We start from the raw sequence: 21,862 nt of genomic DNA, 5'->3' as shown, positions 1-21,862 counted from the left end.
ACTTGCATTACATCTTCTTCTTCTGGTGTTGAGGGTGAGAAATATTCATTGAAAGTATCTTTTAACCTAGACACCTTTAATAAGAAGTATTTTCCTCATAATTAGTGTGCTTAAAACTATCGAAGACTGAAGGGGTTAGTTGCAGTCTTGCCTACCGGTTTACACGATTTTAGAGGAATAGGTCTCATAATTCGGATCGTACCTGAAGGAAGCACGACTGAAGTAGGCGTGGCTAAACTTGTGTCACAGGATCTGGTAAGGTTGTTAGCAGGCGGCTTCTACTGCAGACGTTTAGACATGTGCTTAGCTTAAAATACCAAAAACGAGCGACCTATGAAAATATCGTGATGTGTTGAGAGCGGCAGAGGTATGAAAGGATTTAAATTAGTTTCAACAAGTGAAACTTTCTACCAACATATCCAAAATAAACCTTAGCGACATACATCTTGGAGCAAATCCTGTCGCTTGCTAACGTAGCAGCACCCTTATTACTTGTCAACAAGTTACTCTTGTGTACATTAATGTATTACATTTGATTGCATATCAGTTAGTAATAGAGACATTTCTGTCCAGTGATGGAAATAATGACTGTGCTATGCTCTAACAAATTGTTGAGGTGAAGACAACGGCATTAAACAGCCATGTACTTTCTATATCTGCATGTACAAATTGAATTAATCCCATTTGCATGATAAGTTTTGAATGGTGATAGTTGTGTTTGTCTCAGTGAAACCTTGGTTCGTCCTGCTGCCTTGGGTGAAGTGTATTTTTTTTGCTTCTGAGTTTTATGTTTTGTTTGCTTTATGAAGACGAAACTGTCAATGGTAGAAATAACAGAATGCTGAGAAATGCAACAAAAAAAGTAAAGAGGGTATCCGTGTAACCTCCTATTAGATAATATCCAAGGTGTTTATGCTAGTAATAATTAAATAATGAAAAAATAAGCATGCAAAATCAAAGCATCATTCCATACAGAAATACCGATAGAAATGTATTCGGTATTTCTTTAATATATATTTCTCTTATATATTTATATTTATGTGATGTATATTTCTTTCATTATTTTGTTAAAGGTAATTTTGAGGACATATTGTATCCTGGTGGTCTGATGGAATGTTGAGTGTATTTCTTTTATCTACCTGGTAAATTTCATATGAAAATTTAAGAATTTTTTTTATTTTTTTTGAAAAAAGTAGAAAACATACAACACTTCTAATGATATACATTACAATCTATAAGCTTGTATACTAAAACTAGATTTTTTTTTTTTTTCCAGGACGCACTTGGAAATTTGCGATGACCACAAAGCGCAAAATGGTGATTCCCTTCTCACCTAAACCTCACTTCACGTGACTAACATGTGAATATGGGTTTCCTAGTGCTGGTAGTAAGAATCATGGGAAGGATCAGCACATTCAGATCCTATCAGTTTCTACTTCTACTGGCTGCAATGTTTGCCGTTATTGCTTTTTACTACTTTGGCTCTGAGAGGCACAGCTTCTCCAGCACCACAAAGAGGATAAGACAGACCCAGGCCAACACCAACAGAAATGATGCTGACCTAACTGTGGACACCAGGATTTCACACCTTCCTGCATCAGAACAGCAAAGAGGGGAAGAGCTAAATGTAGGAGAGGAAAGTGACATTTCCAGGTCCAGAAAAGGGAGCTCCGAAGCTGGCGGCCAGCGCTACCATGCTCTCATGATGTTCACTAAGGTGGACAGGAGCAGAAGCCTGCAAGACAAATTCAGGGTGGCCATGTTGTCCATGGTGAAGCTTGCGCATTTCCTGGAAGGAGAAGTGTTGGTGCTTCATTTTGTCAGTGATCAGGCTAGCCAAGAGCTGGGCCAGAGGATGCTGCAGGAGTTGCTGCAGGATGCACCATTTAAATATGAGGTGAGTGTTACCTGTAGTCACCTTTGAGGAAAATGGGAAGTTTTATTTTATTTTATAATAAATGTTTTAATTTCAGACAAAATTCCTTTTTGATGTAAAATCAAGTTACCTGAATTAGGCGCTCTTTGTTCAAATGCTAAGCTTTGAAGCTTTCAAAAGTATTCATACGTGTATTTTTGGGGGATTACAGCAGAGACCTACACAAAGGGCCTAATTGTGAAATGAAACAAATTGGTATCTGATTTTTTTTAAACCTTTAAAACAAAACAAAAAAAAAACAATCAGAGATCTGGTGTGCATTTCTGTTTAGTCCCTCTGTTTCCAGATTGTAGAATGATTGTTTTCTGTAATTACAGCTGTAGATCTTTGGAGATATGATTCTATTAGCTTTTCCACTTACACTCAACTATTCCTACCCATTGTTCTGTACACAAAGGTTCAAGATTGAATGGTAATTGTCCATTTTCAATTCCCAAGTCCTATCGTCTCAATTACATTTAGGTCACATCACTCTAATACTTGATTATGCTCTAATTTCAGTTGCATCTTTAAAGCTGTTGTCCTGCTGAACGTTGAGTCTCTTTCGCTGCCTCAAGTCTGTTGCTGCAGCTAACATGATTTTGTTCAGGCAAAAAAAAAAAAAAGTATGATGGTCCTTTTACTTAACAGTGTGAACAAGTTTGTATTTTTCGACCACATAAAATCACTGAATTCACTTGGTCAGATGACTTGAGAAGGTCGTAGCGATATTATCACTGAATGGGTTGAGCTGGCAACTTATCTTAGACGGCCCCGAAAATGGTTCAGTTTAGATAACGCTGGAAAATATGACCTGATATGACACTCAAATCCCCAAGACCCCTTTGGCTGGAGGTGCAGCTTAAAGTTAGGACACTTGGGGGCAGTGTTTGCCAGCTTAAATAGCCCGCCGCCAGTGAATGGGATGGGGCTTGTTTGTTCTGTTCTTCTTGCCTAAGAGGAGGATTATGTTTCTAGTTTGTTTTGTAAAATGCCCTGACCAGTTTGTCCTTCTTTATCTGCTTTTCACAGCTCGCCATCTTAACCCGATTAAGTTTCTTCCATAAGAGCTTGTGTCTGTTGTTTTTTACTACAAGAAACATCTCATCAGGTAAAACGTGCATTTCCAGGCATTACCTGAAGATGACTCAGTCACTTCCTGGGATGGTTCAGGTTCCAGGAACCTGAACATCTTGGCAGTTTAAGGCCTGGGTGATATTTTGTCTTCTTGACTGTTTTGTAGAATGTGCAAAGATGGAATGTAAAATGCTTTTCCCACTGAAGGTGGAAGCTCTTAAATACTGCTTTTTACAGTCCTATCTTTGCTGAGGTTCCTATCAAACTGTCCTGATGATGAACTGAAATGGAAACTACAGAGCAGCAGTCCACAGCTGTGGGTGTATCTGCAACAACAGCTGTTGCCCTCACACCTACACATGCTCTGGCTATCTAAAGGATATTAAACAGAGCTCCAACCAACTCTGGAAAAGTTTGGAATGTGATTGAAGTTTTTTTTTTCCAGGTGTGGATAAGTGCAGGAAAAATATTTTTCCAGACTTTTTAGTTACTGTCCCATTTGCTAAAAGTGGAATGACATGATGCATACAGTATCTATTGTCCAGGTATTGGTCCTGTTTGTCCAACCAGTCATCCATCCATCAATCGAAAATTTAAGTATGTTAAATTTTGAATGCATGAGTTGTAAAACATAAGGAAACATCATAAATTGTAGGATATCATGTCCGTAAAGTCTTTAAACTAATACCCTCTATAATTTTTATGGGATCTATTCCAGATCAGCAGGTAACTAAAAGGTTAGTTGTGCTAATCCTAAATCACTAATCCTTAACTTTTGTTCCTCTAATGCTAAAGTCCTATACCAACAGTATTAAGTGGAAGTTAATTCTAAGCTTCAACTTCATATCATATTATAGCTATACTTTGAAAAACTGCAAACGTCAAATGTCTTGAATTTTAGGGGGGGAAAAATCATATTTTATTTATCACTACAGAAGGGTTCAGTGAACGCGCATATGAAACTGGTGGGTTCGGTACCTCAAAAAAGGTTAAGAACCACTGCTCTAGGGTCTGACTTTGGACATGAATTTTAGGGAAGCTAACTGTGCTAAACATTTTCAAAGTTAGCAAAATGCTAAAGCGCTAAGCAGAAAATTAGCTCCAGAACTGTGCCCACGGCTGAGTAGATAATACTCCTTGTTCTTTGGGTTTTGATGCTTGCACGAGCTTTTCTTATTCTTATGGAGGAGCTAAAAGCTGTTTATGACACAATCAGTGTTTTATAATTTAAAAGACTCATTTTAGACTGTGTGTGTTTGTTTTCCACCCAAACACACACAGTCAGACAGACACACACATGGATGATGCCTGGACTCAACCTCCAGGCTGCCTCTGCCGGTGTCCTGGTATCATCCCAGACTTTTTAAACATGGTTCTTTTAAGGTTTTGAATCTTGAAACATTGCTTCAACTATTTTGACATAAAGCACTGACACAGCCTTTTCACTCAGCTCTGCTAGGGTTAAAAATGAGACGGGGAGTCCCCTGGGAGTGATTATACGAGCATCCCTGTCGGCTCATCTTGAGTTTAACTCCTTTTTTGTTATTTAGCATTAAGAAGGACAAAGATAGCACAGTGGCTAGATAATATATCTTCAGCCCCATTACTTCCCAACAGCCAAATAATCAGGGAGCTACTTGACATTTGCAGCAAACAGCCTGCAGAGTCACACAGACCTGCAGCTGTGCTCATTACTGCTGCATGTCCTTCATAGAACATCCTGGAGCTTTTTGTAACCTGTTTTTTTTTTTTTTTGCTAATGATGGAGCAGTAATGTAGCAGAGTCGATGCCTAGTTTAAAAATTTGTGTCTGTGTGAAAATTTGTTGATTTAAAAGAAAAGACAACAAGATTCAGGCTTCAAGAAGTACAAAAAACAGCTGAACAGGTAATTTGACTAATCAAATTCAGAACAGCAAGCAAATGTTTTTGAAACATGGAAAAGAAATAATGGATTCCCATTTTACACAAAACTTTCTGGAGTGAAAACCCTGCTGACCGCAACTCTGCTGTTCACAAAATTTGTTCGGCAATCACATTTTAAAGAAATGTGGTGCTGCTCAGACCAGAACTTACCCAAGCATCCCTTCAAAAAGCACCACAAAGAATAATGGTGACAACTGAGAAGAGAAATCCTTTTTAAATCAGTTCTGTCCAGTTCTGACCTTTTATGAAGGCTGCAAGGGTTTGATTTAGTTTTTGTTGAATATTTGATGACACGGAGTCACAGTTGGTATATATTGCAATATGGTTCCATTTACATGCCTTAAATGTATGATTGGGACTACATATCATAAGACATTGAAGTTAATAGATGAATGGGGGTTCTTATGGAAAACATTTACCCAAAGTCTGTTTTGGGTAAAATTCTTCTGCACATAAGCAAATGTATGCAGAATACACTTAAGGAAGTATATTTAAGGTAAAGCCTAATTGTTGGTACCGTCCAGCAACACAAACATTTATGTCTTGCACACATAATGGTGTTTCTGTTTTCTCCTTAAATAGTTCATACTTTTGAAATGCACAATTAAAAAGACTCTCCAGCCAGTCATGACAAAACATAATGAAATATTAAAATGATATTATGTCATTAACTTATTTGTTTTAGTACAATTGTCCCATTTCTCAGTGGATCATTTAACCTACTTCCTGAATTAATTTCAAAGGGATGGGGACGGGAAAAAATGCTGTTTGTCTACTCGTGTATCTTATTTTCCTACAGTAAATCGTCATTTATATTTTCATATTTCTGCCCCAGATCATCTTCCATGATGTGGTGGAACTCACACAGAAGCTCTTCCCCATCGTGGAGGCCATGCAGAAGCATTTCAGTGCAGGATCTGGAGCGTACTACAGCGAATCCATCTTCTTCCTGTCTGTAGCCATGCATCACATCATGCCTGAGAGTAAGGCGAGCAATATTCTCATCACTTTTGTATCAGTGAAATTTAGAACGGAACAATTGCATCCCGCTAAGTTGTGCAGTAATTCTCTCCCAGAGTGCTTTGCATTGAGTCACATGCTTACTTACCTAACTTAGCCGGTGCACAGCTGGATAAAGCAGCATGGGCAGGTATCTAAGAGACACGTGGCGAGCTGCAGAGGCCCTGGAGAGTGAGGAAAGAAGGATGTGCTCTGTTGCTGCTGCCCACTTTAGAGCCCCCTGGGCTGGTGCCGGCAGTGATCTGTCCTCTGTTGTGCACCGTTTTGGCTCACTTCAGTAGATGTGCAGCATGGGGCATCACCACAAAGATGAACCAGACTATTGGGCTTTGAGGTTTTAGTCGATAGCATTCAGAGGCACATATGTGAAAGCTGTCGGGTAGAAAAACACAATCCCAACTCAGGGGGCACAGCAAACGCAAACCAAACGACAATATTTATACCTTTAGGTAGAAGGCTGAAAGAAACGCAAAAAAAAAAAAAAAAAACCCCTGGTGAACAGGTAATTTTAAGATTGCTGCTAAAGATAACTGTAATCTTTAACACTAGTTAAAGATTGGATAAGGTTAAGACTCCAGCAATGTTCGACGTACTGAGAAACATTGAGAGTAAGTGTAAATACACAAAAATTCAGAGGAAAATTTTTATTTTTTTAAAAGTCAAATTTAAAAGAGTGTAAATATGCTTATCTTGTTTCACCAAAGAGTAGCTGGCTACTATGGCATTAAGGTGTTCATTATTTTCATTAGAGAGACATTCTTGGGGGAAAAAGTGCAATTATCAAAAAAACTAAAATATGTGAAAGTTTCTCAATAAAAAATATTTCATGCTTAATCTTTTTTTCGGTTAGTAGAGCTACATTTCTTTTCGCTCTGGAGCAGGTGTTGAAGCTTTGTCAATTTAGACTTCAAATTTATTTTCCTCCCACCCCCAAAAAACAATAAAGCTTCTTCTATCAGTGTTTAAATCCCTGACAGTCTCCTGGCTCTGCATTTGGGCTTCCGTAATTTTTCACCCATCTCACCATTATGAGCTCTTCTTATCTGTATTGTGAAGTTGTGAAGGAACAGAGCTGTGGAGCTCAAAGTGGTTCAGGCTGTCCTTTGACACCATCTTTAAGGAGGATTCACTGCTGCATGTGACAAAGAGTTCGAGTGGTGTTGTGTGATTGGTCCCTCACGTTTTGCCCTGAAATGATTATTGATCATCCACATGCTCCACCAGTGTGCTGCTGCTGTGTGTGTCTGTGTGTTTTCCACATTTCTATTTAAGGAATGCTTTTACCAGAAAGGGCATAATGTGTTGTGTGTCTCAGGAGAAACAGGTGGGTGGGGGTGTGTCACGCACGAATGTTCTGTGTTATTTTCTCCGCAGCCTTTCTTTGACTTGTTTTTTTTTTTTTTTTTTTTATAATGTCTTGTCATTCGGCGAGTCACGCAGCAAACGGGGAACATTGTTTGCGATTAATGACAGAGTGCAAACAAGAGTGATGTGCACAGATTACAGCTGTTAGCAGAGGCTCAAATTTTTATTTCTCTCTCCGTCTCCAGGAGAGAAAGATGTCATCTATTGAAGACATTTGCAGGCTCAAATTTAGCTGAGCTTTGTCTTGTTTTTACTGAACAGCCTGTTTTATTGGAATTGATGAATTGTTTTTGTGCAAAAAAACAAACACTATTAGCGTTTAATAAGCAGGCACACAAATGCTCTAAGTTTTCGGAGGAAAATGAGGATTGATTTTAAGTGAAGAAAATCACACAAGGTTGAGTATTTTGTCAGATGCTCTTTTAAGTTAAAAATGCAGTGAAACCAGATATATAGAGGTAAATAGTTAGGGGTTGTGATGCTGTTTTTACACCGTCTGCCCCTGGAGAACATGGTGTTAATTCCACAATGAAAAACTGTTGTAATTATCAAGAAGGTGTCCAAGAGAAAACTGTTTGCATTAGTGGAAATTTTTTGTATTTAATTGTATCCCCTATAGAGTGCTTAACATGCAGGGACTTGAGGTCCTCCTGCAGCAGGAGACTATATTTTCCAGTCTATTAATGTGCGACTACTAACTCACCTCTGTTGGAAATCTGGCTGTACAATTAAATTTGTCTTGCATTGCCTCAAGTGAGGCAGATTTGCTCTTGACTTCAAAAGTCAGAAAGTGGCCAAAAAGAAAACAGCCATAAGTTATGTGGGATATAGATTTAAATATTTCATAGTGTGGTATTTATGGTAATGAAGAGAAAAGGAACGACTAAAACTGCATGAATGCAAAACATCACAAAAACTGATTCTGCTCAGAAAATAAAACTTGCTCATGGTGCAAAAAAGTTCTTCACTACAACAGACACCTTCAGCGGTGCAGCTGTACTGCTGCATGCATTTACTGATGCGCTCATGGAACCAACAGGGGACAGAATAGTTGCAATAGCAATAATAAACATCTCTGTCAATATGCTAATCATCTGCAGCAAATTATCTCCAAACCATGACACCTCCAGCTCCATGCTTTAAGGTTGTTTTCCAGAAATGCTGTTTGGTTTAAATGCCAAAAATGTCCTGTAATCTGTCCAAAAACATTATTCCAGGAGCCCTGATCTTTATCTGTGTTCTCACTGGCACACTTTGCCTGGCCTTCACTATTTATATTTCAGATTTGTCAAGTACATCTCACATAAAAGTGCTTTAACATAAACAAAAGTTAGACTACTCTAAGTCTTTAAATGTGCCATTTAAACGGTTTTTTTCATATTTTAGTTTAAGCCATCACCCAAATATAAAGCTACAAAGGGTTTTTACATTTTACCTTAACACGTTTTCTAATGAAACCAATCTAATCAAACCAATTATCACTTTTCAATGTGTTTTTGCAATTAGTGAAGGAGAATCAAAGCATATGGACTTTTTGCAAAAGGATTTTGAACCTATGGTTTGGATGGCAAATACACTAAGTGCAGATTTCAAAGTGTTCATGCTGTGACATGTGCTTGTGAATCTTGGTGTTTACACCAAGCAGTTTTGAAGCAGGAAACACACCTACAATTGGATGCACTTGAGCTTAATGAAGCTGAAAATAAACAATAAACAAGCTGTTTTTCAGTGCCGGTGAAGGCAGAGAACAATGTGCCTCCCAAATTGACCGTAAGTGCTCACATCAAGAACAGTTTAAGGGCTTAATAAGGGCGACCTACTTTCTGAAAAATGTGCTGTTAGATAACACTGTCGCTGCTGTTGTAAAGCCCTGGTCTGAGTTGAAGTTTAATGAAACAGAAGTGAGGGATCTGAAAGCTTTATTCCTCCCTTAGGGTCTGCGTAAGGCTTTCTTCATACCAGTAGTTTGTATTTTTGCAAAGGGGTCTTCAGTTCTCATTTCACCCAGGCCTCATTTCAGACCATGTCTTTAATGGTCTTCAACTAAAACCTCTGTTTGTTTTACGATCAATGTGATTATATATAATTTAAATGTCTGATGCACTAACTATTGGTGATATTTTAGAATGCTTTGAAAAAAAAAATTATGTTCCTTTAAACTTGTTCCCTTATTTTTGCTCTTAACATACTCAGATTTCAGAAAATTTTAATCAAATTTTATATGATCCACCAATACCGTCCATCCTCCCAATATCCCATACCAGCTCTCCCACCTCTGCTGACAAAAAGCACCCCCTCATAATGATGCTGCCACCACCATGTTTCACCAGAGGGATGAACTGAGAACTGAGTTGTTGAATCTCTGCAGCTCCTCCAGTGTAACCACAGCATCTTGGCTTTTTATTTGATTAATTGCCTTGCCTCAGCTCAGAAATGAAGCTTTCATTGATTTGCAGCTGTGCCATGCACCTTCTGTTATCAGGTGATAGATTGAACAGTGCTTCATGACATCGACAATGTTTGAGATATTGTTTTGTTTTAAACTTCTCCACAACTTTCTTAGCCAGTCTGCTGCGTTCTTTGGTCTCCATGATGCTATTCGTTCAATAATGTTCCCTAACAAAGCTTTGAGACCTTCACAAAATGTGAAATGTAACGGTAGTGATTGATTAATGGTTTGAAAATCATTGCACAGCATGTGATCTATTACATTGTCAATCATGTTGTTTGTGTGGCACCAGGTGATACCAGAGTCCTCATCTCCTCCTCCTGATCGACCCTAATTCACCTCAAAGTGAACAAACTTCTGAATGTGACATGATTCAGAGTCACTTCAGAAGTCTGAGGTGTGCAGGTAGAAGAGGAAATGGGACGGCCCGGTTTCCTGTGGTCAGCGTCACATGTGATGTCCTTCAGCTTAACATACTGTGATCTGTTTGTTAGGTAGTTGGAGATCCAAGCAACCAGGCAGCGGTTCGCTCGTATCCTGGTCAGTTTGTCTTGGAGCAGACAAGGCGCTAGAGAAGTCCAGGAACAGAATATTGAACATGCCATTTCCCTCGGCCATGTGTGAATGAGCTCGATTTAGGAGGCACAGGATGGAACATTGACGATCATTGAAATAATCGTCAACTAACTTAGTAATCGGTTAATTGCTAACTGGAGTATTCAGACTCAAAATGGCCATTTGCTGATAGAAAAACACAGTCAAGGCAGTAACTAAGTCAATTATGTTAAAAGAAAACACATACAGTTTGCAGTTAAGATTAAATAACCTTCATAAGTTGAGTCCATTTCACATTTGTCTGTAAATGGTGTAGTTTTCACTTCACCCAGTTCAAATAATGTAAAAAAAAAAAAGAAAAGGAAGAAAATCCTGTTAATCACCTCTGGCTATCCAATCCCAATCATCCATCCCGATCCTGACCTTGACATCACTTTGTGTCGAGTCATTGGTCCGACATAAAACCCTCCATATCCCAGTGTTGTAACAACCGAAGGCCCCCTTCCTGTTAAACTTCCAGCAGTTAATCCCCGTTAGTGCAAACAAACAGCACTGACCACGCAGAGATTACACTCCCATGTTTCCACAGTGAATAAAGGCATTGTCGTTAGCCTCCTCGTATGGAGAGCACATAAAAACAGGCCGCTGTCACATCGCTGAGTCGTCATTTTCCCCTCAGAAACCAGTCTAAACTCGTTTTACGAACAGTTACATGTTTTGTGTTTTAAAGTTGTTGTTTTTTTTTCATCTGTCTTTGTTCATTTTAATTGCTAACAAATGAAACATTTGATGTTTGTATTTGAACAGATGCAGAAAAGAAATATAAATCAGACACTTGTCCTAAACCTACTTGAGACGAACAGAAATGCCAGATATATTTGTTCAAGTTTGGCTCATGTAAAAGTTTAGTGGCATTTCAGTATTACTGATACAAAAATAATTTTTTTTTCCAAGAAAACTGCAGAACAAAAACAACTGCCATGAACATCCTTTTATGCAAGACTCTGTTTTGGGGATGCTAGCAATGCACATCAGCCTGACTACACCATTCTCACAGGGGAACATGGTGGTGGTGGCAGCATCATTCTGTGTGGAGGTTTTCATTCTCCACACAGAGAATGAAAACACAGATACCTGTGTTTCTTTCAAAGATACCTGTGTTTCTTTGAAAGAAACACAGGTATCTTTCAAAGAATTGTTTGAAAGATACCTGTTGTTGCAAAGGTTGCAACCAGTGGCTTCATCTCACACAGGAATTTGGAGGAAAACAGACGCGACTTTTGTTAAAAGGTTTTAAAAATAATAATAATAATTTGTTTTAAAAAGTCATCTGTTCGCCAGCAAGTGCTGACAGATTTTTTTGTAGTTGGCATCACTGATTAGTTGGATTAGTTGCAGCTGCTGTAAGACGCCCGGCTTTTAAACCAGTGCATCAATATTTTTAGCCTCAAACTACAAGCCATCATTTCTCATTTCTGACAGTGTCTCCAGGTTCATGTTGTGCCCACTGTGCACCAGTCATGACTATTTCCTCTGCTTTCATCACCATAGCTACCAGCAAAATATAGGAAGCAGAAACAATGAACAGATGATGGTCTGAATATCCTGGTTACAGTTGTTAGGATGTTGTTCTTTAAGCAGCAAAATACATTTCTAGGCCTGTCTTCTGCTCCAGGCTCGCAGCTTTACTGTGATTTCATTCTTGGAACAAAATATCTGGTGCATTTCTGATATGCCTTTTTTTTTTTTTTGAGTCATTTCAAAATGTTACTTTTTCCTCTTTAAAAAGCAATATTTATTTTTTATTGAGGGTGGATAATTCTGCAACTGATTCATGTGAGGTAAACTGTCATTGTTGTTGCATCAAGCTGTTAGAAAATCATTTCTGGAGATGTTTAGACTTTTTTTGTTTGTTTTATCGTTTGATCTTTTAGTCATCAGCATTATGTTGTTCTCCCTTAGGTCTGACACGAATAGTGCAACTCGACCTCGACTTAAAATACAAGACCAACATCAGGGACCTTTTCCAGGAATTTGACAAATTTCCTCCAGGAGCAGTCATAGGAATCGCCAGAGAGATGCAGCCGGTCTACAGGTAAACACACTCATCTCCAGTAAAAGTGGTCAGTCGAAAAATTTAATCACATATATATATATATATATATATATATATATATATATATATATATATATATATATTCTATTCCACATAGAATGTATATATTTGGAAGTTATTTTTTAGCCATTATCTTCTTGGTGACACTTTTAGTTTAAGAAATGGTGCTTCTAATGTTCACGCAATGAATATATACCAGCAAATCTAACCTTGTTTCTGTGTGTGTGCGGTCATAAACAAAGGGCACCACCTTTCAATCTCTTTGTTCCTAAGCTGATTTTTTTTCCATCCTTCTCCAAGATAGCAAATCAAACCCTCCTGGTCATTTCACTGCCTCACTGTTTCCACCCGGTTGCAACATCAAAACAGGACGTCACTGTGTGCGTGTTGGGAGGGTTAAAAGTACATGATGCAGGATCAGGTGGCATATTTTCTGCAGCACCTGCTTGCAGGGACAAACACAGGCAGGTGGTTTTCTCTGGGGTCTTTTGGACCATGGATGAATGAACCTGTGAATGTCTGGTTCAAGTAAGAAGGCAGGACTGGCCTTCTGTCAGCTGTTTGTTGTCTCTGTTTACCAGTTTTTAATTTCATTTGACGTCATTCAAACAATATTGCGTCCACATTTAGCTTACTGTCACAGCCGCCGCATTTAGTAGGCCGTTTCACTCACGTCTTGTAAAGTACTTGCAGCTTTCATCATTAAATGTGTTTTTTTTCTTTTATATATTAGAATTGACCTGCATGAGGAATTACAGTGCATGTTTTTTTTTTGTTTTTCTTTGGTTCCTGGCTGCTGCAGAAGCTGACCTGCAGTTTTCAGCCAGGCTCCAGTTGGCTCCTGCCTCTCCAAACAGATCTTTATCTCTGCTCTGCCACTGTGTTGGCTGGGGGCTTTGCCAACCCTGAGAAAGCCCCTCTAATGTGGTTCCTGTGAGGCCGGACACACTTAATTTGAGTCGGCCAGCATCATAGCGGAGTGCTGGGCCTCTTGGCTCACACCGCTCCGCCGGTTCAAAGCTCCCACACAAGGTCTCGGAAATGATCAAATCTACAACTAAAACTAAATAAATGATTGAAAAGTCACTTTATTTCTCTAGGTTCATTCACATTTTTTTTTCTCCCAAGAATTTTGCTGTTCCTACTGATTGCCATTGCTCAAAATTCAATTTTTCAAAAAATTTTAAGATGTAAACTCCCCTCAAATAAGAATTTTTAAAACAGAAATATAAAAATATAGTTTATGCACTGAGTAATTGGGTGGGACTCCATATACACAAATTACTGCACCATTAAAGTGAACAGCTTGTGGCTCTGCTGAGGTCTTAGGGAAGCCCATGGTTACCTTAACGGTGGCCTTCCGCTCATCTTCCTCTTCTCAATACTCCATCGTTTTTACTAGAAGGTTTAGGTTAGAGACCAATGGAGCTCAGTGTTTTGAAGTTTACTGATCTCATAGTTTCTCGTCTCCTAAAATGCGTGATTCATGTGGACGCACAGCCTAAACGGCAATAAATATTTTTCGAATGCACCTAAAATAATTTCTGTGGTGACACGGTCTTAGATTAATTTAATATATTTACAAAAAAAATATTTAAAAAAACATTTTCTGTGATTTAAAAGTTCATTAGTAAATTGACAATATTTAATAATAAATTAATGGTAATTTTTTGTCACAAATTTGAATTTTTGATATTTTTTATAATTTTGGTTTTTTTTCTTACTTTACCAAGTCATTGAATACCATCGTTCTAATGTCAGACATGTATGCTTTAATCATGGAAGAATGCAATTTCTTTCATTTACACTTACAACTTTTTGACATGAAATATCTTGTTTTTTTCCCCTTGAAAATATGTGAACTTCATCTTGCCTCTGATTTCTTTGACAGAAATGAACTCCTCCACTACCAATTTTGTTTCAATTTTCATTTCTGACTTTTTAGTAACCCTATGTAATATTCATTTTCTGAAAAGCTGAATGTTTGTTTTCAATAGCTCCAATCACATCAGTTAATGTTTGAAAAATATTTCTATGTGTAATAAATATTTTATGATTTAAAATTGAATTGAAGAGCTGAGATAAATTATCTTTTTAGTGATATCTTAAATTGAGAAGATGTACATGTAAATGTATAGCAAATTGAGATATTTTTATTATTATTGGCACTTTCACTGACAATCAATTCATTCTTCTTTTGTATTTTACATAAAATTTAAAAATCTGTCTTTTTTGGCATTTATGTCCTAAAAGCTCTGGAAAATATAAATTGCCGCCCAGGAAACGGTGACACCTTGCACAGTCATGACAAATGAAAGTAACTATTCCAATACTTTAAATGGATTTGCTGCATGTTTGCATTATTAGTCAGGAGGCTTTAAAATGTTGTCATTTTAAAAGCCGGCTTTTAGTGAAGCACAGCTTGTTTCCTTTCTATTGTAGTGTTCTCCTTTGTAGACAGAGGGGACTCTCAACTCCCACTCTGTTTTTGTGTGAACGGAGGGAACATCATGCAGAACAACGCATCCTCCCACCAGCCACATTCACAGCACATCCTGCCACTGAAAAGTTCATTTTTTTATTTATTTTTTTACAAAATACCTCTCACTTCCCTGCAGCTGAGTCATTTTTTTTAAAGCACAGAGGGTGAGACCCATTTACTTGAATGTCACATGGACAAGAACACAAACACACTCTTTATTTCTGCAAGAAGATCCCATTAAAATGCAGAATTCTTTGAGAGTGTTCTGGGCTTTCACTGAGCAGGAGTGGAAATGCTCTTTCTATGCGTTTTGTGATTAGTCCCTACTGTGTCAAGTTCTCAATAGTAAATATGTTTTTGTGAACTCAAGAAAGTGTAACTAGTAGGGCACACTTTCATGTCCATGTCGTGTCCATTTCACCCACTACCTCTAATGTGTATTCTGTTTTACGACATCCTCCCCAAATAAATACACCCCTGGTTCAAAATGTGTAACAAGCCTTGAAATAAATGACTCTTAAAACTATGTAACAAGCTAAATCCATCTCTGAGAAAAGTTGTACACATTTAATCAGTATAAAATAAAAAAAAAAAGATCCAACTGTAAGAAAAAATAGTCTAAGTGTGTCACAGAGATCAAATTTTTTTCTGAGCTGCTATAAATAATGGGAAGGATGAGAGAAGAGACCATGTAAGGCAGATGTGGGTTGATTGTCATGTCAAAATATGACTAAAATAAATATAGCTAGTTGCCCAAATTTACTGTATATTCAGGGCAGCAATAATAAGAAAAACTAACAAACTTGAAAACCGACTTTAGCTGTGACATCCAAGAATACAAACAATTTAACCACCAAACAAAATGATGAGAATAATGGAGGTCAGATCTTTCAAAAAAAAAAAAAATTAGTTTATGGCACGAAACATACGGCATACCAGTAGCTCAGATGGGTCTATATGTAAAACAAAAGCACATTACGAAGTAGCTGTGATGCTGTTGCTCTAACAAACGCAATCAATATATTCATGGGGCCTAAAGACTAAGGTGATGTCAAGGAGATCTTCCAGCTTTTGGGAGGAATTTCATTACACCCATATTGCTTATTTATTTATTTATTTATTTATTTATTTATTTATTTTCTATTTCATTTGATTGATTTGATCTAATATCCCACTCTATATTGCTGATTTATTTTGTCCTTGAGAGAAAAATCATCATAACTAACAGAAATAAGAGCTTGAAGGCGTCAGTCTTGACTATAATTAAAGTGTTTCTTGTAGTGAATTGAGTTACTCAAATAAAGAAACTTTTCATTAATATTGTAGCTTACTGAGTACATGTTGACATCCTTGTTACACATCATTACAAAGCAAAAACTTCTACAATCAAATATTTTTATGCTTTAATGTTTCATTGCTTCCCCCCCAACATATGTGGGATTTTTTTTTTATTATTGTGCAGCCAGTGCACCTTGTCCAAGCAATCCTTTAGTGTTATCAGCTGAACATGCAGCCTGATGTCTGCCTGTGGGTTTTATAGAGCCATTAGAGAGAGCAGGCTGCTTGTTGTCCCGAGCGAATCAAGGACACATTAGGAGGAGATAGCAGCACAGAGTGTCCTTGTCCCCCGCTAATGCTTTCCATTCTTTCACAAGTCAGAGAAACTTCACTGGGAAGATTGGCGGCAAAAACTGACTAGAGGACAAAGGTGTGAATTGACTGCAATCTAAGCTGGAGCTGTGTGAAGTCTTACTGGCATACTGGGTGTACTGGTAGAAACTACAGAAAATCAAAACTGTCCTTATGTTGGAGAGCATAGATGCTCTCTGTATCACTCACTTAAACGTGTAATGCTCTACAAGACTACAGTGACTGTTGTTTTTGCTTCACATCCTAATAAAACAATTCCCAGAGGAAAACATTGGCTAAATTTACTCATGTACAGCCTTTGCAGTCTGACATTTCCCCTTTTTCTGCAACCATTTAACCAAGATAGTAGAATCCATGTCTTGAGATGAAAAAAACAAACCCTGAAATTCAGCAAACTACATAAGTAAGATTTACCAAAACAAGAATATGTTGCAGCTTTTTAGACATACAAATTTAGCACATAAACTATCTGAGACTGATGATAGCACTGTTAGCTAATCCAAATAAAAGAAATAAAATCCATCTTTCTAATTAAAACGCTACTGTAGGAAACGCATATTGGAAAACAAGGAGAAGCAAAAGTAAAAAAAAAAATTATGGTGTGTAGAAAAAGTGTTTAAAAATAAGCTTCAGCGTGATATTAGTGGAAAGTTGAGTGGAAGGACAATGTGTAGCAGAAAAATGTACACAATCAACAAGAGAAATGTGTAAAATATATTAGTTTTATTTATCCTATAAATATGTATGTAGATTCACTTGTTGAACACAGAAAGAAAAGATGAACAAGACACTAATTTTCTGTCATGTATTTTATTAAACTTTGCCACTTTAACACATAAATAAAAGTGAACATTCTCAATGCTAACCGTTGCAGTATAGTTATCTGTGGCTGCGGAGCCCCTATGTGTGTTTCACATGAACTCTTGAAAACATTTGTGCAGTTTGCTACATAAAAGCTGTGTTCCTTTAGCTGTGCTCATCTAATAACCATTGTGGTGTCTGTTGTTTATTTTAGCCGTCTTGACACTGATGCCGTTCCCCTTTGGTCCACACAGTAAACTCCAGTGATTTAAAACAGCCTCATGGGACGGTGTGTGTAAATGTTCCTTGCTGACCTCACTCACCCAGTATGTGTTTTGGGGCACGTAGACTCATCTTCATAATGATACATACACCACAAAGCCTCAGATATCAACAAACGACACGTAACTACAGGAGCAAACAACAGGAGCCGAATGTAGGTCAGTAATAATATCAAGGCATGACTTAGAGAATCTGCAGCTCAGACTAAATTTGATCGCGTTTCACAGGCAGGATGCATTGTACGATCAAAAACCTCTAAAATCTTTGCATCTGTATATAGTCCTGAAACAGGCAGCATGAAGGTTAAGTGTGTTTCTAGCTGCTGTTATAAAAGTAAAATATTCCTGAGCTCCATTCATATTTTATTTACTGTAGAGCTCAGCAGGCACTAAGAATAGTCCAAATGTTCTGGCATTAGGTGTTCATGTTCACAAGCAAGCGTGCAAGGTTACTTTCCCATTCATCACTCAGTATTGATGGAACATTTCAACGTTTTTAACGGTGCGGACAAGAGCTCTCTGTTCTCGGAAAATGAACCATCCACAGAGGAAAAAAAATGTTGAATTGCATATATGCAGTTGATTTTCTTTTTCCTCAGACTTCCTGAAAGCATCAACCAGCACAACACAGAGAAAATATTTAGAAAATAACATCAGGTCAAAAAAAAAAAATGAAGGTCTGTGTTATTTCTATTGATAAATAGGATAAATAGTATATGCTACGCACTTTTGAGTTGATTCAATTTAGAAAAAGTTTTGTTTTACAGAAGCACTTAAAATATTCTCAACATGTTTTCTTTGCAGTCTGGAAATATTTTTGCAATGTCAACAGTAAAAAGTCAAACCATAATAACTTTATTATGTTTACTTTATTTGAGGCAGCATTTTTACATTCCTTCAGAAAAGTGATTTTTTTTTTTTAGCCCCTCTTCTCGTTTTTTGGGAAAGACCAGAACTTCAGAAACACTGAACACATATATGAGTTTAGGCAGGCTGCTCTATCTGCTGATGCACAGCTTTCTGCACCCTGTGTGCTGCTTATACCCTGCTATATTAAATGTGTGTGCGAGTTACAGAGAACAAGATTTAGACCATCTTTAAAGGTTTCATTTTGCTCATCAGTGTTAAAGCTTAGAAAATAAGAGATTTGTAGCATTTCTCTGACTGTGGTCTTTGATGATGGATTGTACAGCTACAGGACTCATTTTTAAAGCACACTAAATATTTTTTTTACTTCCTTTTTTTTTCTTTTACTGTGTTGAATGAAATGATTCTGCAAAGCACATAGGATTCCAGTGCTTAACCGACACTGACAATAGAAGCCGTTATTAAGTGGTTCTGTAAAAGAACTGGATTCCTTTTCCATAATCTGTAAGACAAGTCATTACGTCCTGATCAGTGACTTCTCCAGTTAACCATGTAAGGATCGTTGTGCATGAGGACAGTTCAACTACAGGTGATGCTAGCGAACATTTCATAATCCTAACCAGATTATTATTTATTGGTTGGTTGGTTGTTCTCCATGAGTTCACCTCTAGCTGCTGATGAAAGTGGCTTGACCTCTGACCTTTGCTTTAAGTCGGAGTTTGGAAAGATCCAGTTTTTTGGGAGCATAGCTTGATGTGATGGTAACAAAAAACTGGTGCTGAACCAGTGTGGTGGAAAAGAGACAGTGGATTGGTAAATTTATATCAAGTTATCGTTAGAACAAATTGTCACAAAGCAGATATATATTTAGCTGACTTCGTGCAAAAGTTTTAAGTCACCGATACGATGAAGGTGGTTCTGGTTTAAAAGAGGTTAATTACCATGACATGTGGGGTCATTCATACGCACATAGATACATGCATGAGTGTGTGTTTATGTATAAGTGGAAGGTTTAAGTGGAGGCACTGAAGTTTTGCTGGCGCAAGAAGGGGTCTGTTTGTAAGACAGGTTGGGCGCAGAAGAATGCCAAGGAAGAGAACCAGATCTACCAAACGATCCCATAAATTAGACTACCTCGTCGAGCACAGTACGACGCTGAGTTTTGCCAACTAATCAACAGCCTAACACTTCTTTCCTTAGACACACCTTCTGGCTGTATCGTAAGGAGAACCCCAAGACCAGGGTAGGAGAACCTCCTCCTGAGGGCCTTCCAGGCTTCAACAGCGGTGTGATGCTGTTGGACCTGAGCGCCATGAGGGCTTCGACTCTCTACAACCAGCTGCTGAAACCCAGCAACGTGGCCGAACTAGCAGACCAGTATCGCTTCAAGGGCCACCTGGGGGACCAGGACTTCTTCACAATGATCGGCATGGAGCATCCTGAACTCTTTTACTCTCTGGCCTGCGGCTGGAACCGACAGCTGTGCACCTGGTGGAGGGACCACGGCTACGGAGATGTGTTCCAGTTGTATTACGGTTGTGATGGGCCTGTTTATATCTATCATGGGAACTGTAATTCCCCTATTCCAGATGATTGAACTGAAAAAGACATTCATTGTGTAGCAGAGGGAAATATTTTTTCTGCTAATGCGGGATGCAGGACTTGTTTTCCAGAGACAATGGCTTTCCTTACCAGTCGTGGAGCCTGCCTCTCTGCTGGCCAAGAGGATATGAAAGGCTGCCAACCAAATGACTGATTTTACTGCTTTATTTTATGTTCAGCCTAAAGTCTAAAGCTTCTGTTTTTGACAACAGCAGTGCAGAGGAAGCATGCTTTTGCATTGATGGGATTGACTCATGCAGCGCCTAATGCCATGATAATACATTACATTCCCAATATCATGAATTTTACCCCAAATGGCGACTGGGCATGCAGGACAGCACTGATGATGCCAAAGCATCAAAATGTTACAACAGTTTGAAAGAAAACAAGCATCAATAAGCTGATGTTCTTCATGCGGCTGTTTCCGTCTCCATTCTCAATGGATGTATTTATTTTCACTGAGGCTTTACAGAAGGAAGGCTGTCCAGCTTTCTGCCACAGTGCAAAAACACGCATATCACGTTAATTAGCCTTTAGCTTTATCATTGTTCATGTACAGCTATCTGTCCTCTGTTTCTCATTATTATCCTCTGGTGGACTGGCAACCTGTTGATGGTGCACACTGACCCTGAAGGCACACACCAGTTCCCCCTGTGACCCTGTGAGGATAAATATAGCCTGAAATATAGATGGATGGATAATTATCAGGAATTCAGCTGACTAGATGATACATTAAAACCCCCCTAGCATTCATGAGGACACTGGTGTCCTCATGGACTTACATGTTTAAAGGCTTAAAATTGTTCTCTTTGTGTATTTAATCCAGGATATTTCATCCCCATATTGACAAACCTAAGATTTATCCATTTAGTTTAGTTATTTATATCTGTTTTTTTCATTGTGTTGTTTCATTATTTGTTGGAACTTTCAGAAGTTAAGACCTGACTACGATTTTAGCAGGTTCAGTGTTAATATTTTGTACTCAATTGGCCAAAATGTTATAAAAACTGCAATACCACAAAGTCAAGTCTGGAAAAGAGACACTTTGCAAAGAAAAAAGTGTTTGAAGCCGAACCAGAAGAAAGAAGAGCTTTCAGCAGATACTGGGCTCTGGGCTGCTGGAGGACAACAAGCAGTCGAAATGCTGTAGAGGTTATTTTTTATTTAACTAATTTAAGAAATAAAACCCAAAAGCACAGAGCCTCGGTACTTATTGAAAAGTCACGTTTAGATTTGTTCTAATTTTTTTTGTTTTACAATGTCACAGATTATAGGTGAGTCACTGTACTGCACGGAGCTGCTTCCCATTATATTTTCCCGATTTAGTTTTTAAACACTGGTGATCTTGAAATGACATGAAAAGTTCTGTCCTCATTCAAATGAACAGATGCACGGATGTAACCTGACAAGTGATACGTTACTGATCTGTCTTTTTGTCAATTGTGTAATTTAAATGAATGTTGTGTTGAAAGCCATATGAATTATCAATAACTTAACATTTATTGATTTTGGAGCGTTTACATTAATACATTTTCTATTCAGATTATAAAGACTCATGTTTTATTTTTGCTTCATTCGGGCCCAACTTTTAATTCGGTTTCTCCTGTATTTTCTTTTCCAACAAGCTGGGAGCTAATTTTGTTGATTTTATGTCTCACTTCAGTTCTGTGTTTGAGGCTAACAGACTTCAGACATCCTTAATTTCAGGTGGACCTTCTTGTAGGAATTTACATGCAGGTGAGCTGGGCTCCAAACTA

The 21,862-nt window shown here is 38.0% G+C and overlaps 1 protein-coding gene across 3 annotated transcripts; it reads left to right on the top strand.

Annotated features, from left to right (window-relative positions):
- Nucleotides 1-36: 36 nt before the first annotated feature.
- On the top strand, nt 37-21,655 carry xxylt1 (xyloside xylosyltransferase 1). 3 transcript variants are annotated; one of them, XM_008406863.3, is made up of 5 exons: nt 37-255; nt 1,277-1,897; nt 5,753-5,900; nt 12,269-12,401; nt 19,704-21,655. In XM_008406863.3, exons 2-5 carry the CDS (start codon nt 1,367-1,369, stop codon nt 20,098-20,100), a joined length of 1,209 nt encoding a protein of 402 aa, XP_008405085.2. In that variant the 5' UTR covers nt 37-255; nt 1,277-1,366; the 3' UTR covers nt 20,101-21,655. The 3 variants fall into 3 exon arrangements, with proteins under 3 accessions (XP_008405085.2, XP_008405083.2, XP_081462416.1); XM_008406861.3 differs by having other exon boundaries at nt 249-367; XM_081606290.1 differs by lacking the exon at nt 37-255 and adding an exon at nt 1,062-1,142.
- Nucleotides 21,656-21,862: the final 207 nt, after the last annotated feature.

The sequence above is a fragment of the Poecilia reticulata genome, chromosome 4, assembly GCF_904066995.2.
Source record: "Poecilia reticulata chromosome 4, P_reticulata-male-v2, whole genome shotgun sequence".
NCBI classification, from domain to species: Eukaryota; Metazoa; Chordata; class Actinopteri; order Cyprinodontiformes; family Poeciliidae; genus Poecilia; species Poecilia reticulata.
The sequence above is the reverse complement of the archived record's forward strand: the minus strand, read 5'-3'. Positions and strand labels throughout refer to the sequence as shown.